The 17,352-nt window shown below is 35.9% G+C and overlaps 2 protein-coding genes across 4 annotated transcripts; both read left to right on the top strand.

The window, feature by feature from the left end:
* The first annotated feature begins 269 nt into the window (after positions 1-269).
* On the top strand, positions 270-3,962 carry LOC116002194 (protein NRT1/ PTR FAMILY 3.1). The gene is made up of 4 exons (XM_031242263.1): positions 270-422; positions 1,060-1,277; positions 1,375-1,934; positions 2,821-3,962. The coding sequence occupies exons 1-4, from the start codon at positions 341-343 to the stop codon at positions 3,704-3,706; spliced, it is 1,746 nt and encodes a 581-aa protein (XP_031098123.1). The 5' UTR covers positions 270-340; the 3' UTR covers positions 3,707-3,962.
* Positions 3,963-9,881: 5,919 nt separating this feature from the next.
* Positions 9,882-14,279, top strand: LOC116001716. 3 transcript variants are annotated; one of them, XM_031241632.1, is made up of 7 exons: positions 10,117-10,254; positions 11,387-11,438; positions 11,680-11,765; positions 11,860-11,982; positions 12,089-12,910; positions 13,050-13,266; positions 13,386-14,279. In XM_031241632.1, the coding sequence occupies exons 3-7, from the start codon at positions 11,751-11,753 to the stop codon at positions 13,940-13,942; spliced, it is 1,734 nt and encodes a 577-aa protein (XP_031097492.1). In that variant the 5' UTR covers positions 10,117-10,254; positions 11,387-11,438; positions 11,680-11,750; the 3' UTR covers positions 13,943-14,279. The 3 variants fall into 3 exon arrangements, with proteins under 3 accessions (XP_031097491.1, XP_031097490.1, XP_031097492.1); XM_031241631.1 differs by lacking the exon at positions 11,387-11,438 and having other exon boundaries at positions 9,882-10,254; XM_031241630.1 differs by lacking the exon at positions 11,387-11,438 and having other exon boundaries at positions 9,882-10,254; positions 11,674-11,765.
* The last annotated feature ends 3,073 nt before the right edge of the window (positions 14,280-17,352 follow it).

Below are 17,352 nucleotides of genomic sequence, written 5' to 3'. Positions count from 1 at the left end.
CCTTAAACGGTAGGTTTTGCCGGCAGAAATGAAAGAAAAAAATATCGTACCAATAATATGATTTTGTATTGACCTTCCAACTAGAATGCATCCGCTTTATTATCACTTGTGAACGCTTTTCGGCCATAACCCCATAATCATTAAACCCCAGAAAGTTATATATTAAAAAAATGAAAAAATAATAATAAAAGGAGACAGATCGAGACAAAAATGGATGGCATGCGTGAGAAAGTTACCACAGTTAAAATTTCATGCATTGTGTCACCTATAAAACCTGCAACTAACTCCGATATGATTCATACAAGCTAAGAACCAACTAGCTACGCTACATCATATCAAAATGAATGAAGAGATGGCGGCCAAAAAAAGTGGGAAAGTAGAAAGGGTGAAGGGCGGGATGATCACCATGCCATTCATATTTGGTAAGCTAAGCTTCTTCAATTCCATCAATATATATATGTTAGATTAAAAGTTTAGAATAAACTTTAATAATTTAATTTATTCCCTTATCATGAACCTCCAATCTCCAAAGGTTGAGTTGTTCAAGATTTCTAGTTTAAAGTTTGTGTATTTCAACAAGTGATTAGAACTGTACCCGTTTATCCCCTAGTCAATAATTAACCTTGGAATCTATCTATCTAGCTAGCTTCTGTATCTTGTGAGTTGTGTCCTATCTGTACCTCTGATCTGAAACATACATGTCTGAATATGTACTGAAAGAGAGGTGATGAATATGAATCTAGCTCTTTAGGTTAGGATATGATTAATTTAAGGGCTGGGCAGTACTACAATCTAACCTACACATAGTATGTGCTCAAACAACATGATAATGCAAACATCCTTGATTGGGATGAGACTCGAACCTGAGACCTTCCGTTTGGAATGATTTAAGTGGCTGGGCTTTTTGTTAATTGTTGTACTATATTTGGCAAATTAGCATCCTAAAAATTATATTCAAAGGTTGTTTTTAATGTTTTGATGATGATGATTTCCATATATATATTTGTTAAGTTTTGTTTAATAATGTATAGTATGTATGTATGTATGTTAATTATGCAGCGAATGAAGTGTGTGAGAAGTTGGCCGTAGTGGGCTTTGCTGCAAACATGATCATATACTTGACGACTCAGTTGCATCTTCCACTAACTAAAGCGGCCAATACTCTGACCAACTTCGGCGGAACCGCCAGCTTAACCCCCTTGCTTGGAGCTTTTCTTGCCGACACCTTCGCCGGAAGATTTTGGACTATCACTATTGCCTCAATCATTTATCAATTAGTGCGTATACTTCAATTCTCTCTCATCCATCACATCAATCAAATCAAACTTAATTAACTAACTATATATTTTGATTAATTAATTAATATAATTATAGGGAATGACTCTGTTAACAACTTCAGCAATACTTCCAAAGCTAAGACCTCCAGCATGCAAGCCCGACCAAGTTTGCCAGGAAGCAAACTCCGGCCAAGTCGCCATCCTCTATGTGTCCCTCCTCCTAACCGCCCTGGGTTCGGGTGGAATCCGGCCGTGCGTGGTGGCGTTCGGAGCCGACCAATTCGACGAGACCGATCCGAAGCAGAAGACAAAAACGTGGAGATTCTTCAACTGGTACTACTTCTGCATGGGGACATCCATGCTGGTGGCCGTCACGGTGGTGGTGTATATACAAGATAACATTGGTTGGGGTTGGGGGTTTGGGGTCCCAACCATAGCCATGGCTTTCTCTATCTTCACCTTCATCTTCGGCTACCCTTTGTACCGGAATCTGGACCCCGCCGGAAGCCCCTTCACGCGCCTTGTGCAAGTCTGCGTCGCCGCCTACAAGAAGAGGAAGGTGCCCATAGTTTCCAATTCCACCTTGCTTTATCAAAACGACGAGATTGATGCTGCTATTTCGGTCGCCGGGAAGCTTCTTCATACTAAACACATGCAGTAAGTCATTTTAATTTCCCCTCATCTATTTTAACATACTTTTTTTAAAAAGAAATTAGTAAAATATAATATAATCACGATTCAAAACATTAATTATTATGCTTGTTATCATTGAATATGGCTAAATTAATTAGTACGTAGTATATTAATTGTGTAATATAAATATCTTACATAAATAGAAAAGTTCTCTTGTCCTAATTATCCTAGCTAGCGTCTCAAACTCCTTCGTTTAGTTGAATGATAAATCACGATATGTGACTTAAATAGTTAAATTAGTGGTACAGTACAATGGGTAATTGATTAGTTGAGTGGAGGATCTTTAATTTATATTAATACGTAGTACAAATCAAAGCGGTAGTGTATAGTACGTAAGTATGTATGTAGGTCCTTTTCCTAATTCCTAGCAGCTTAGCTAGCTCATATAAGAACAGATGGAGTTGGGTACCACAGACACAGTGGGATATAGACAACTCATGTATGTTGTCCTTTATACAAATCATTGAACATCACTATCCTTTGCACATGTAAACAATCCAAGCATTCTTATCATCATTTATGGGCCAATTATTGAATATATATTAACTCCTTGTTCGGTTCTGTTCATAACAATTAAATATAACCCAGTAGCTAGTCGTCCAATAATTAATTAATTAATTTGTAATATAACTCTTTCAGATCAACTAGCCAACAACTTGGCCGCCCTTGTTTCTTCCATGCCAACAAAATATATTATCTTAAATAATAAAAAAAGTGTTTGACTGAATGACTATGGATTTGATTGGCAGTATTTAAAGCAATTATGGCGTTATATTATATTATTATTATTGCAAAAATCTTGTTTAAATTCGAATAAAATAATTAAAATTGAATTTTGTTGGGTATGCAGATTTTTGGACAAGGCTGCAGTTATAACGGAGGATGACGACCCAAAATCCCCCAACTTATGGAGGCTAAATACGGTCCACCGGGTTGAGGAACTAAAATCCGTGATCCGAATGGGCCCAATATGGGCCTCCGGAATCATTCTCATCACTGCATATGCCCAACAAAACACATTCTCAATCCAACAAGCAAAAACCATGGACAGACACCTTACAAAATCATTCCAAATCCCCGCTGCTTCCATGTCCGTCTTCACCTTATCCTCCATGCTATGCACCATTGTCTTCTACGACCGCGTCTTCGTCCCCTTGGCCAGAAAAGTCACCGGACTCGAGCGTGGCATCTCCTTTCTCAGCCGCATGGGCATTGGCTTCTTCATCTCCATCCTCGCAACTCTCGTGGCCGGCTTCGTGGAAATGAAGCGGAAGAACGCCGCGGCGGCCCACGGAATAAGCGACAAGGCAGACGCAATGATTCCGATTCCGGTGTTCTGGCTGGTGCCGCAGTACTTCCTGCACGGGATGGCGGAGGCGTTCATGTCAATCGGGCACCTGGAGTTCTTCTACGATCAAGCGCCGGAGAGCATGAGGAGCACGGCGTCGGCGCTGTTCTGGACCGCCATCTCCGCCGGGAATTACATGAGCACTCTCTTGGTTTCTCTGGTGCACAAGTTCAGCGCAGGCCCCGGCGGATCAAACTGGCTTCCGGATAACAATTTGAACAAGGGGAAGTTGGAGTACTTTTACTGGCTCATCACATTGCTGCAACTCTTCAACTTTGTTTACTATCTTTTCTGTGCAAAATTCTATACTTTCAAGCCAATTCAGATCCAGAAGATGGAAGGTGAGCCCAAAAAGGATGGGACGATTCAACTTGCAGACAATGTTTAACTTCATTTGAAGATTGTATGTAGTAATAGTAATATATAAGATCAAATTAACTAGCATATATGCATCTTTAATTTAGTTTAATTTGGGCCAGGCCAGGCCTTGATATGTACGTATGTATGTAGTATGTACACTTTGGCATCCATAGCTCTATACTAGCTCAATCTGATGAGATAGATATATATATCCGGCCTGTACTGCTGCGCTGTAGTAGGAAATTAAACATCATATCCAACAACAAATCATGTATTACACTTCATACTCATCTTTAATCATGCACATATACAATTAATCTGTATTGTAAAATGGAAAACATCGATCATATATATCCCACATTAATTAAGCAACTGTGCAAACATAATCTTGATCTGAGGAGAGAATTACCTGGTCTTTATATGCTGCAAAAGATTGAGGTTTAGTGGTTCCATGGTGCAGCCTAGCTAGCTTATTCAGTCAACTCCAAGAACAACAATATATAAGCATTGCACTAGCTCCTCATTCATTCAACAAATTGTATGTATATATGCATGATAAAAGTTGTTTTATATAGTCTTTTACATTGATCTAATTTTAATACTCAAGCTAATTAAGGCTGTGTTTAAACTTTATACTGTTGGCTTTTCAATTATCATGCATTATATTTCTTCCCGGCAGGCCCACTTAAGTGCATTTTTCAGCTGTGTCTATTTGAGGTGAGAATGAATGAGTGTACTATGTACTCCTCCATCCTATTTTATTTGTCTACTTTGTTGGGTGATGCTTGATTGAAATTATTTTTAATTCAATTTTTCATAATATTAAGTTTAGTATTAATATATAAAATTTATATATTTAAAACTACATTATATATTAAAAGTATTATTAAACACACAAAAATTAAATTTAAAAATGATTAAAAATTACTAAAGAAAATAATCAATGAAGTAAGAGTTTGTTTGACCAATGAAGATGAATGTAGGAGTCTTGTATTGATTGACTCAAGAATACAAGATATAGACTCAAGAATCCTACACAAAATAGATGTCTAGAAGTATTGCAACACTAAGTCTAATAATCCCTAGCTAATACACCCCCGCAAACTCAAGGTGGTAAAGCAACGACATTGAGTTTGTCACGCAAAAAGGAGAAACGAGACGAAGCAAGAGCCTTCCTAAAAATATTTGCTAGCTAATCCTTAGTCCAGATGAACTGTATGACCAAATCCCCAGAAGCCACATTGTCCCTCACAAAGTGATAGTCGATCTCCACGTGTTTGGTCCGAGCATGAAACGCCGGGTTAGCACAGAGATAAGTCACACCTAAATTGTCACACCAAAGCTGAGGAGGCGAAGATAGATGAATGCCAAGCTCACCTAGTAAAGAAACCAACCAAGTCACCTCAGTTGAGGCATCTACAAGCCCCTCGTACTCCGCTTCTGTAGATGATCGCGCCACAGTCTTCTGCTTACAACAGGCCCAAGAAACAAGGTTGATGCCAAGAAAAATAGCAAAGCCACTCATAGACTTTCTGTCTACAGGACAGCCAGTCCAGTCGGAGTCTGAAAATGCATGAACAACCAAAGAGTCAGACCTGGAGACACGTAAATAGTGCAAGGTTCCCTTCACATAGCGAAACACACGCTTCAGATCATTAAGTTATTGCACTAGCTCCTCATTCATTCAACAAATTATATGTATATATGCATGATAAAAGTTGTTTTATATAGTCTGTTACATTGATCTAATTTCAATACTCAAGCTAGTTAAGGTTGTGTTTATACATGTCCATGTAATAATGATTGATACTTTATACTGTTGGCTTTTCAATTATCATGCATTATATTTCTTCCAGGCAGGCCCACTTAAGTGCATTTTTCAGCTATGTCTATTTGAGGTGAGAATGAAGGAGTATACTATCTGCTCCTCGGTCCTATTTTGTTTGCCTACTTTGTTTGATGAGATTTGGCTGAAATTATTTTTAATTCAATTTTTCTTAATATTAAATTTAGTATCAATATATAAAATTTATATATTTAAAACTGCATTGAAAGGATTATTAAACACACAAAAAAAATAAATTTAAAAATAAGTAAAACTTACTAAAGAAAATAAACAATGAAATAATAGTTTGTTTGACCAATGAATAGTAAACATGTAAAATGGGATAGTTAGAGTAATTATTTTTGGGTTGACAATGTTTTGTTATATAGACATTGCTATATTATTTCTTCAAAAAAAAAAGACATTGCTATATTATTTGATCACAATTATATGATGTACGTTGAGTTGGAATGACATTAAACAAAAATCCAAAACTTATTCCTTTTCAAGCTAGTCTTCATATTATTAAAATATCTTTAGTGCCCATTCATTACTTTGCAATTTAGAGTCAACCAATAACTATCAAGCACTAATCAAAATCAAACTTTGTTCAATCCGCATACACATGATTGCCTGCGTGGGACCCTTTTATCCCCAACTTGCCACATGCCCTTGCCTTCCCTGTCCCAATAATTGATGTTTAAAATCAAAATATCAAAAAAAAAAAATTATAAACCACACTAAATATCAATTACTAACAGCACCCTAGTGGTAAAACTTAAGTGTGGGTTTTTTGGTCAGATTAACATATTAAAGATGGAGAAAAGTAAAATAAAAATAAAAGTTGATACTAAAAATGGTCATCTGACTATTAGACTAGTATCATATCCCTTTTAATCATCGACTTTCAATTCGATCAAAAGTGGCCAAAATACATATCTTGACTTTAATTTTTTATCTCAAATAGTTTTTCGGTAAAATTTATATTAAATAGGTATTGAATCTAAGGGTAATTGTCAACGGAGGAAGAATTCCTCCCGTAGTCAACCATGCCGGCGAGTGAAAGAGAAGAATAGAAGTAAAAGGACAAATTTGTCCTCAAGATTTTATCCTTTAAAATTTTTTGGTTGGATGGACCAAAATTGAGTAGTCAGGGTAATCAATTGTTGATTTTGAAAGTCGTATATTAAAATTAACAGCATCCTAATAGTCATAGGACTAGCTCCCAACTTAGGCTCAAATTCATGACCTCCTATTTAGAAGAATCACTTCATGTCGCTTAATCTCGAGATCTTTGATCGAGTAAATTTTCATTTTCCTACTTTTGGAAGAGGTGGTGCTCACGTGTTGACCTACAGCTAAGGATGCCACGTCGTCGTCCATCCTCACCGGGAAAAGCAGGTGAATAAAGAATATGGTTGAAGCAAGCAGCCGGTCAGAAAAAGGAAGCAAATTCAACCAGGGAATCAGCATCAATTGGCAAATTCCTTTATTTTAAAAAAGTCTTGCCGCGCTTCCGGTGGGACCCAAGCCGCGGGACCGGCTTAGCTGTCACCTTGGCTTTATCGCTTCCCCATTTATTTACGTCAACAATTGTTTCTTTCTTTCTTTTTTTTTTTTTTTTTTTGAAACAAACAATTGTTTCTTTTAATTTGTATTCTAGACATTTTCAAAAAAAATAATTTGTATTCTAGACACTTCTATTTCCCCTTTTTAGATGCAGGGTGAGTTTTTTCTAACCATGCAAATTTTCGTGTGAGGCGGTTTTGCAGAACTCAATTCACAAAACGGATCAAGTAATCGTTTAAAAAAAAAAACGGTTCAAGTAATGAAAATTTTGGTCTAATATTAATGGGATTAGTAATATTATTTATTGTAAGCTGTTTATTACTCCGTATAAATTTACTATAAAGTATTAAAATATTATATATAATATTTAAAATATTAATTATATATGCAATTATGTTATGTAATGATATTTTATTTCATGCGAATTGTCTATTATATTTTTTTATAAAGACCAATTTTATGATGTAAAAGTATTATTTATAAGGCTTAAAGTATTGATAATATATATAATTATGTTATGTTATTACTTTACTCATTGAAAAATATATATTACATTTATGTTATAAAATATTACATATAAAACTTAAAGTATTGATCATATTTGCAATTTTATTACGTTATTACTTTATTTCTTATAAATTCACAGAATATGGGAACCATGGATCATCCCAAAGGCGAGTCCCTCGGCCATCACCAATACGCCTATAACAGCCCTTTCAGAGAATATCCTGACCTGCTAAAATAGAGCGTCAACAATAACTAGGGTTGGCCCCTAGTTCAGCCCCAAGGAAGGTGCAATTAGAAAAATACTTGGCTTTATATAACTTTGCCATAATCTAGTTAGGATGTTGAAGAATTCTCCATCCTTGCTTGTCAAACATTGCTTTATTAAATTCATGAAGTCGCTTAAAATCAATACCCCCGAGTTTTTTGGCGCACTCATCCGGTACCATGAAAGCCAATGTATTCCTCTCCATTATGATGATTATTGTTCCATCAAAATTTGTTCATGAGTTTCTCAAGACTATCACAAAACGTAACAGGGAGGTAGTAGATACTCATATCATAAGTAGGAAGAGCCTGCGCCACACTCTTTAGCAAAACCTCTTTTCCTGCTCGAGATAAAATATTTTTGCACCAAGTCACCAACCACCAATTATGTTTTTCAACTTGGTCTCAATGTTGTCCAAAACCTCTCTCTTATTCCTGCCAATACCCATCGGTAACTCCAGCTACTGACAATATAATGTGCCGGATTCATACCAAACACAGTAGCCACCAAACTACTAGTCTCTATACCAACATTCATGCTGAAAGCAATACAAGGTTTAGTATAATTGACAACCTGACATGACATTTGCTCATATACAGTCAAACAATAACGAATTCCTTAGCCTCCTGAATATTTGCTTTGAAAAACCATGCTGTCATCTGCGAAAAAAAAAGAAGGTGGGAAACCCTTTGAGCCCCTCTAGCAACTGAGCAAGCAAACAGAGATTTAGCATAGACCGCCTTCATCAAGAGATGTGATAATCCTTCACCACAAATGATGAATAAATAATGTGAGAGGAGATCACCCTAACGTAACCCCCTAGATGGGATAATGAAGTCTGAAATGTCACCATTAACCACCACCCGGTACCTCACCGTTGAAATACTTAGCATAATCAGCTAACTCCAAGCATCCGCAAAACCCAACCGACGCATGATCTCCTTCAACGCACACCAACCATTGGACCCATTTTGTTTACGCTTCAAACAACACATTGTCTGTAATCAAACACCTGGAATAATAGCACTTTGTGTCTCTCTGTTGATACATTGCCCCTCAATAGAGAACCTGTGGCCTCTCACTTGGGAGGGGCACAGCTATGCTGCTTGACCACAAGGTCTTTGGCACCAAATAGCTATTTAAATATCAATTTATGATAAATAGGAGACAGATAAGCCTTGGGCCCATGAGGCAGCTTCCAATTCTTATTCTTGTTTCATTTCTTTACTTATGTAATTTCTTTTTTCTTCCAAAGTTGATCAAAAACATTCCAAATCCTTCTTTGCTACTCATTTTAGGCAGTTACAAACACCAAATATATAAAAGGGTATCAATTTCCCATCAAGAATTAGGCAATAACTATCAAAATCAACTAAAATAGGGAGTGATATTAGTTATGAATCAAGGCATCAAAATTCAAAGAGAAAGATGTATTATTACTACAAGAAATATGATCTCATGCATTTACAAAACAATTTAAGCTAAATAATAATCAAAGGAACCAAGTCATCCAACTCAAGATATCAACAAATACAAAAAAAACCATATTACAACTCCAGAACTCCTGAAGTCCTCCATTAAGGCCGCCCACCATCACTAGGCGGACCACTGCAAAAATCTTACGGTTACGATCTTGTTTTGTCGTAGGTGGCCAGGTGGGTAAGGGTGTCAACATGCGAAAACATCAAATTCCCCAAATAGAATTACGTTAGTTATTGTATTGAAAATGATTTTGTTATAAATTACTACGTAGATAGAAAAATGAAATCCAAAGACATGCCAGCTGGGATGGGTACAGAGCGAGTCTCCTCCCCTAAGTCCAAAAACCGGCGAAGACGCGCACCACTCTCGTCTCGACTCTCGCGAGTAACGACGAATAACACGTGAGGGGCATGACATGCAAATCCTCCATTTTCCCAGGGTCATATCCGGGAACCCGAAATTTCCCTCTCATTTCCCCCCTATGCGGATTCCAAATCCTCACCGTTCATCTCCAAACCCTAGCCTCTATAAATCCCTCTCTCAAAATCCCCGTTCGAAACTCCTCTCCCTTCTGCCAAGCTCTCTTGATTGAATTCGGTTTTTTCACGTTATCGCATTTCCACTACTCCGGCATCCTCATACGGCGGTTATTGGTGGATGGCCACGGCGGCGAAGGCTCCGGTTTATGTGAGTTGGGATGAGGTCTGTTTGTCTGCCGATAAAGGCAGGAAGGAGGTTCACTACTATCTCAAACGGAGAGATGGACTCTCAGATCTGGCGGTGGTTGGGACAGAGAAAGGCATGAGACACATCTCATATCACTACGCTATAAAGCCCATGTCTTTGCTATCGGTATCGAATTCCTCGTCTCTTTCGAAGCTCCGGACCCGAAGAGAGGTCGTTGATTGGCTGAATTCTATTGTTTCAGGTGCTTTTTTCACATACATATATAGCTATATATATGCACTTCTATGTGGATGTCTGTCTTTAGTTTTTTCTCATTAATTTGGTAGCAGTTTTTTCTTTCATTTTTTCCCCTCCGGTGTGGTGATGGTAGATCTTCTGTGAAACTCCCTAGCATGTTTCTGAATTCCTGAATTCTTCGGAGAGTATCGTCCAAAGCCAGCCGGTGGGAGGGGTTTAGGGTTCTCTAGCTCTCTCTCTCCCTTTCTCTATTAAGCCTTTCCATACAATTTTGAAGTTTCATAAGGAAGCTCTTCTAGCAATTTCTGCACTGAGACGGAGTTAGGATACTAGATCTATGGAATTCATACGTTTTCCTGCTTATATTTTAATTTTGTGGAAAACAATAATCTGTATTGCATAAAAATAGTTTTTTTTTTGTCCTTTACCCGTATTTTTCAGTTTCTTAAGATCAATTTGAGACAATTATTTTCTTTTGAACTTGATTTGTGCATATTTAGATTTAAATTACTAATATAATTGACAAAAAATTAATTTTTGTGACTCTTTCAGTCTGGAATTTACAGCTCTTATATCTTTTTTTATTTGGAACTTATTAATTGATTTGTAAAATGGTCAAGGTTTCATTGTTGCTGCTATTTCTCGCAGGATTTTTTAGCCAGTGTAGTTTTTTCTATATTTTGGATTAGAGAAATTTTGATTTTGGATGCAGAGGGATTTTTACTCCTTCGTTTTATATTTTATTTGTCTAGAAATGGGTGGGGTTGCTGAGATTAAGTAATTCTCCGTACTCCTTCGTTTTATGTAAAGTTGTAATTCAAACAGGCTTTTCTTTGGCATATTCTTCTTATTTTGGTGCTGTAAAATCATAATGGTATATTAAAATAATTTTCCTGCCAGCCCTTGGGAAAGTTCCCTTTAGATTTAGATGAAATTTGAATTGAAGTAAATTTGCAAGCATTTGTTATTTTATAGGTTTGGAGTATTAGAGCTTTGGCTTTGCCTAAGATTTTTTTTTTTGTATGGAACAATTTGTGATTTTATTCATAATTGCTTTTTTATTGAAACACATGATTTGTGTTCTAAGTTCGCATGGTGCTCATGTATGATAATCTGACCAATGGTCTGGGCTGCAGGAATGTCAATAAATTGGTTGAGAGCTTCAAGATTCCTATGCCCTCAATCTAGGTCAAGTTCTACAATGTCTTCTTATGGACAAAACTATTTTATTTTCAATATCAGAATCTCTTATTGTATTTTTTGGTTAAATTAATCCTTTTAAAGTTTGAGCTTCTTTTTCTGCCTTTTATGTGCCATTCATGAATAACTGTGATGCTTTATGTTTTGTTGACTGTATTATCTTTTAAGTAAGCTTTTAAGTAATTATGGTTCTTCAAGTTCTGATTGTATATATGACATTTAGTTGCAGATTTGCGTCACCATCGGGATATAAGAGATGATGGTCAACCCTGTGAAGGTACGGATGCAGTTCTTAATGATATGAACGCATTGAAGGTCAGTTTTGTTTTATTTTATTTTTATTTACTCATGATTGGCTTGCATGGAGTGACTATATTCTCATTCAATTCTTTCTTTGATACTTTATTAGGATGTTCATTTGTGGAGACAGGGCCAGCGTGTCACAGAATTCACTTGGCTAGGTTCTTCATGGACCTGTAGGAAGAAGCGATGTCATTATACTTCATTTTGTAGGAATGGTGTTCGAATTTCAGTAAGTGGACTCTACTTAAAAACAATTCTTTTTGCAATGGATGATACTGCAGCTTGTCCTACTATGTGACTATTAGCTGACTTCTTGTTTTCTTGTACATATCCAGGTTCATGACTTTGTTTATGTATTAGCTGAAGAAGATAAGCGGCTTGTTGCTTACCTGGATGATATGTATGAAGACACCAGAGGCAATAGGATGGTTGTGGTACGCTGGTTTCACAAAATTGATGAAGTTGGTATTCTTTTGCCTCATAACTATAATGACAGAGAGATTTTATTTTCTCTTTGTCTTCAAAATCTCAGTATTGAATGCGTAGATGGACAGGCTACTGTCCTCTGTCCCCAGCATTATGAGAAATTTTTGAATGACGTAAGGCACACTCAGTCAGAACCATATGTCTGTCAAAGGCTGTTTGATAATGATGACCTCAAACCCTTTGACATAACCAGCGTTAAAGGATACTGGAATCAAGAGTTATTAAAACGCATGTCTTTTTCATCTCCTTTGAGAGCTCAACCATCTCCTCTTGGTGAATTGAAGGTAGAGGATAGGGTCACGGGCTTTGTTGAAAGCAGGCCTAACAAAAGGCTACGCGTTTCAAAGGAGTCTAACATATCCTCCCAGTCAGTTCCTCAGAAAGGGCCTGCTAAAGCTTGCCAAGAGTATTGCAATGGCAGTTCTATAGCTACCATGGAAATAAGCACTTCGAAAGAAGGCTGTTTTGATGGATCAATATCTGGGAAAGTAGTAGTAACAGAGAAGACTCAGCAGAATTTTGACATTGGCTCTGAAGTTGAAATACTTTCTCAAGATAGTGGCATTAGAGGGTGTTGGTTTAGAGCTTTGGTCATTAAGAAGCACAACAATAAGGTGAAAGTGCAGTATAAAGATGTCAAGGATGCTGAAGATGAGACTAAGAATCTTGAGGTGAGTGTGTTAAGTACTGTAATGTTCTTTGACTGCACAATCTTACAAGCAACTAAGCAAGATATTAGCTCTTGAATTTGTTTATTATCGTTATCTATTTTATCTATTTGCTTAATGAGACTTTATTTTTATGATGCAGGAGTGGGTTTTGGCAACCAAGTTAGCTGCATCTGACAAATTGGGCATCCGGATACATGGGAGAACAGTTCTTCGGCCTTCTCCCTCATCGTATAAGGGCAGAGTTTCATGGGCTGTCAATGTTGGAGCAATTGTGGATGCATGGTGGAATGAAGGGTGGTGGGAAGGCATCGTTGTCAGGAAAGAATCTGAAGACAGGCTACATATCTATTTTCCAGGTCAGATCTGATTCCCTAAAAGTCATCATTTCCTTGTTTTGAACTTGTATTTTTTAGGATTTTAATGATGCAAAAGTTGTATATATCTGACAATATTATTTTTCTTCTAAATCCCGCAGGAGAGAAAGAAACACATATCTTTGGTCACAGTGACTTGAGGCATTCACAAGAATGGTTGGCTGATGGTTGGAAACATCTCAAGGAAAGGCATGAGCTTGTATCAGTGTTGTTGGGTGACTCGACAGTGAAGCAAACAGTAAAAGAGTCAAGTGATGTCATACTGGAACGACATACCACATGTAGCAATGGTGTCCATCATCTAAGTACTGAAAAACCAAGAGATGAAGTTGCATCAGCAGGTAATACTGATGCAGATGCTGGTGAGAGATTAAAAGTGTTGGAGGGGGTTCATGATCTGTCTAAAGATAATCGACTTGCTCAGTTAAGGTGGAAGACATCGGGGAAGAGAAGACGGTGTAGAAGCCCTGTTAACAAGGTGCGTTTGAGTTTTGAGAGAAATCAAAACGTCACCAAGGAATCTGGTATGCAAATTAAGGAGACGCTCTTCATCCCGTCATCCTTGAAGGTGGATCTTGACAATTGTAAATACATCACCGATTCCCTCTTCAACTCCTCTGTTGTCTCTCCATTAAGTAGCCTGGTCATGTCTAGGTGATGACCACCTTTACAATCAGTTTAGAATGTGTACATGGTTCAAAATGATCTGAAGCAGTTGTAGGCCTTTGACATGTTTTTTTGAGCATGGGAAATGTTTTTAGTGAAGCTGGTGAGGCATTCCAAAAATCCATTCCCCTGTATAAATTTGTAAGAAGTAGATAGTAGCCTGCCTGGCTTGTATACTGACCCTGACCATCAGGAAGCAGTTTTGATTCAATAGAATAAATAGAATAACCTTTTAGAGCTCACAGTTCCTAAATTTCTGCTTGTATTCTGCAATTGCTTACTTTGCAATATTTTATATGCCAATAAAGTTGTCTTCTTTAATTTGTTCATTACTGTAAATCAATTTCTTTCTCTTCCAACTACACTGTATTTATTTCCATTCTACCTCTGCTCTCTCTGACAAGAACTATTTCTTCAAGAAGCTAAACAAACACATACATAACTGGTTAATCAAACTATTTCTTCAACTAATAACATTACACTCCCTCTCTTCCATTTAAAGAAAATAGACAACTAATGAATAATAGGTAGGATATATAAAATGAGACAGTAAAAATATAATATTTTACATGAATGTATCATGACATAAGTATAGGGCCATCACCTAATAAAAAGAGATTATGATTCGCATCACATTGCAAGTTTGAAGCTTATTTCGAATTTTCACTTCCGGAAAGAGGAGAATAGATTTTCGCATATAAATGTTTAACATGTTTTGAAAGGTAAACTAATTCTCATTCTAAAAATATATGTTTAGTAATTAACATAGAAATTAAGATTAGTTTTCTCTCATTTTGTTACTCTACCATCCAAACAATAAAAACTTAAAATTTAATTCAGAGTTAATTCCATTTTTGGTCCTAGATTTATAGGTAGCATTCCACTTTTAGTCCTTTTTTTTTTTTCAAAACATCCACTTTTGGTCCTAGTATTATTGTGGCATGACCATTTTTGGTCCTCCGTCAAGAAAATCATTGAAATGTCGTTAAATACTGATCTTTTTTATACAAAGTAGGTTGACCCGCTATATTTTTTATGTTTATTTTTTGAAAAAAAAATCAAAATCGAAGACTGAAATGCTCTTGTATTTGGCGAAATTTAAACTGTTTTGTAGATGGAGGACAAAAAATGGTCATGCCACAATAATACTAGGATCAAAAGTGGATGTTTTGAAAAAAAGGACTAAAAGTGAAATGCCACCTATAAATCTAGGACTAAAAATGGAATTAACTCTTTAATTTACATCTCATATCATTTTCCCAAATTTCGTCCAGTCCAACACAACATGTGTGTAATGATGCAGGTTCATTGCATCTTGAAGAAAGCAATAATCAAGCTGATGTTACATCAGTGAACAGTACGTATTTTTGCTGAGTTTGGTTATTTAAAAATAGAACAGCATATTCTGCATTACGTTAATCAAATCTTAATAATCTTGTTTGTTTATTGTTTGTATGGTATTACTCGCTTAGTTTAATGATAATTGTAGTTTAGTGTTTGTTGAAACTGAACTGTGCGGACGCTGAAGTAGGGATATGATGGGGAGGGGATTGATTAAGCCAAAGGAATTGGGGTAGGTACTTGACTTAAACTCTTGCTTTAAGAGTTAATCCTTTCTATTTTTTGAAGAAGACAGGTAGGTGCTTGATTCCTTCCTAGCTTAATTATTCTCTATTAACTCTAGTTTATGAATTATGAACTTGTATTAATTTCTATTAATAGTATTATGGTGAAATAATATATATATATATATATATATATATATATATATATATATATACTCCAAACTTAGGTGATTAGGTAAATTGCGAGTCGTACAATCAGATACCACGCACACTGCCGTCTCCCATCATGACCTTTAAGTCAGACAACGAATCAACTAGGCTAAGTCTCGGTGACAAAAATATTATCATATACATATGGTCAAGTTGATCTATATGCATTTTTGTTTGAATGAAATCTCAAATTTGACTCATTCTTGATCTTCTATATATAGATATAATCCAAACACACCTACTCAAGTACTCAACAATGGAACAAAAGGAACCTTTCTCAATTGAGGGACATTAACATCTCCTAATAGAGCTTGTTGCACATGCAAATTAAAGGAGAATAATCAAACAATTAAAAACCCTCGAGCATATTGAGGAGAACGGTTTGCAAGTTAAGACAATTTGCATATCGATTCTATTATCTAAAAATATCCTTACTACAACCACCCACTGCTTACCCATTTCTCTTTTACAAACATCGTCTATAAGATTCTATATATTTATGCAACCGTGATACATATCATCTCATCTCTTGTGACTCATTTGTCCGTTAACTCAAAATGCAATTCTAACAAAATTTGACCACACGACACCTTATCCATGCAAGTTGAAACTCCTTTATCATACCCTATCCAAACCTCAGCGCCCTCAATTTACACTACACATCATAATATCGCAAGTTAAATTTTCCATTCATCGTCTCAGTACATCTCTTATTAATTCATCACAACATGCCCTCCTCTTCATTCATAAATAAATGCTTAATATTAATTAATTTAAATAACGGAAAAGAGTTGGATGGCCTGATTCATAATAATGGTCAAATATGCTTTAATTAAAATAAAATAAAAAAACATCTAAATTGCAATTTGAACAATATGTTATTTAGTTATGCGCGCATCGTCGTCAAATGGGCATAATTATTTTATACACTTTGTTTTTCCATTTCTTTGAGGGATTGATTAGTGGAGCCCAGCTATGGACTATAAGACAATAATATTTGTAGTAGTACAGTATTATTATTTATATTATACATAGTAATTTAATAGCATAACCCCACTACTGGGATTTGGATAAAATCCTAATTATGATGGTAAATTACAGTATACATAATCCATCATATCGATCACATGCTTTTTAAATATTTAATTTATAAAAAAAAATTAACACTTTATTAAATATTTTGATTATTTCTTCACAAATATATAGTTGAATACCATAAAAACATAACTATAGGTAAGCTAAGCTTTATCAAATTCACTTGATAATAACATGATTTTATATTAACTAGAATTTTTTTTTTTGAGTATTATTAACATAAGGTTTAATATGATGTGGGGCTTTTTTCACCTAAACACCTACATCCTAGTTGGTAATTTATAACATAAAGTGGGAAGATCTGGCCTGGTCTTCCAAGCAACCTTAATTGCAATAATAATCTCAGAAGAATATTGGATACCTGCTGTGTGGAAAATAACACATTTAGTAAGGTGTTATTGGATATTTTATAATTCGTTTAAGTTTGTTCCGGCCACTTTGAAAAACAACACCATATGATTTAAAAAAAAAAAAAGATTTCTTCAATGTATATATAGGCGTAGAAGAAAGTATGTACATACGTATCGAAATT

The sequence above is a fragment of the Ipomoea triloba genome, chromosome 13 (genome assembly GCF_003576645.1).
Source record: "Ipomoea triloba cultivar NCNSP0323 chromosome 13, ASM357664v1".
NCBI lineage: Eukaryota > Viridiplantae > Streptophyta > Magnoliopsida > Solanales > Convolvulaceae > Ipomoea > Ipomoea triloba.
This window is presented reverse-complemented; position numbering and strand designations above follow the sequence as displayed.

Coding starts and splice junctions, on each gene's coding strand:
- LOC116002194 (XM_031242263.1), top strand. CDS start 341: ATGAATGAAGAGATGGCGGCCAAAAAAAGTGGGAAAGTAGAAAGGGTG. Junction 1,278..1,374: donor CCTCAATCATTTATCAATTA/GTGCGTATACTT, acceptor ATATAATTATAG/GGAATGACTCTGTTAACAAC. Junction 1,935..2,820: donor CTTCATACTAAACACATGCA/GTAAGTCATTTT, acceptor TTGGGTATGCAG/ATTTTTGGACAAGGCTGCAG.
- LOC116001716 (XM_031241630.1), top strand. CDS start 9,984: ATGGCCACGGCGGCGAAGGCTCCGGTTTATGTGAGTTGGGATGAGGTC. Junction 10,255..11,673: donor GCTGAATTCTATTGTTTCAG/GTGCTTTTTTCA, acceptor TATGACATTTAG/TTGCAGATTTGCGTCACCAT. Junction 13,267..13,385: donor GCTACATATCTATTTTCCAG/GTCAGATCTGAT, acceptor TAAATCCCGCAG/GAGAGAAAGAAACACATATC.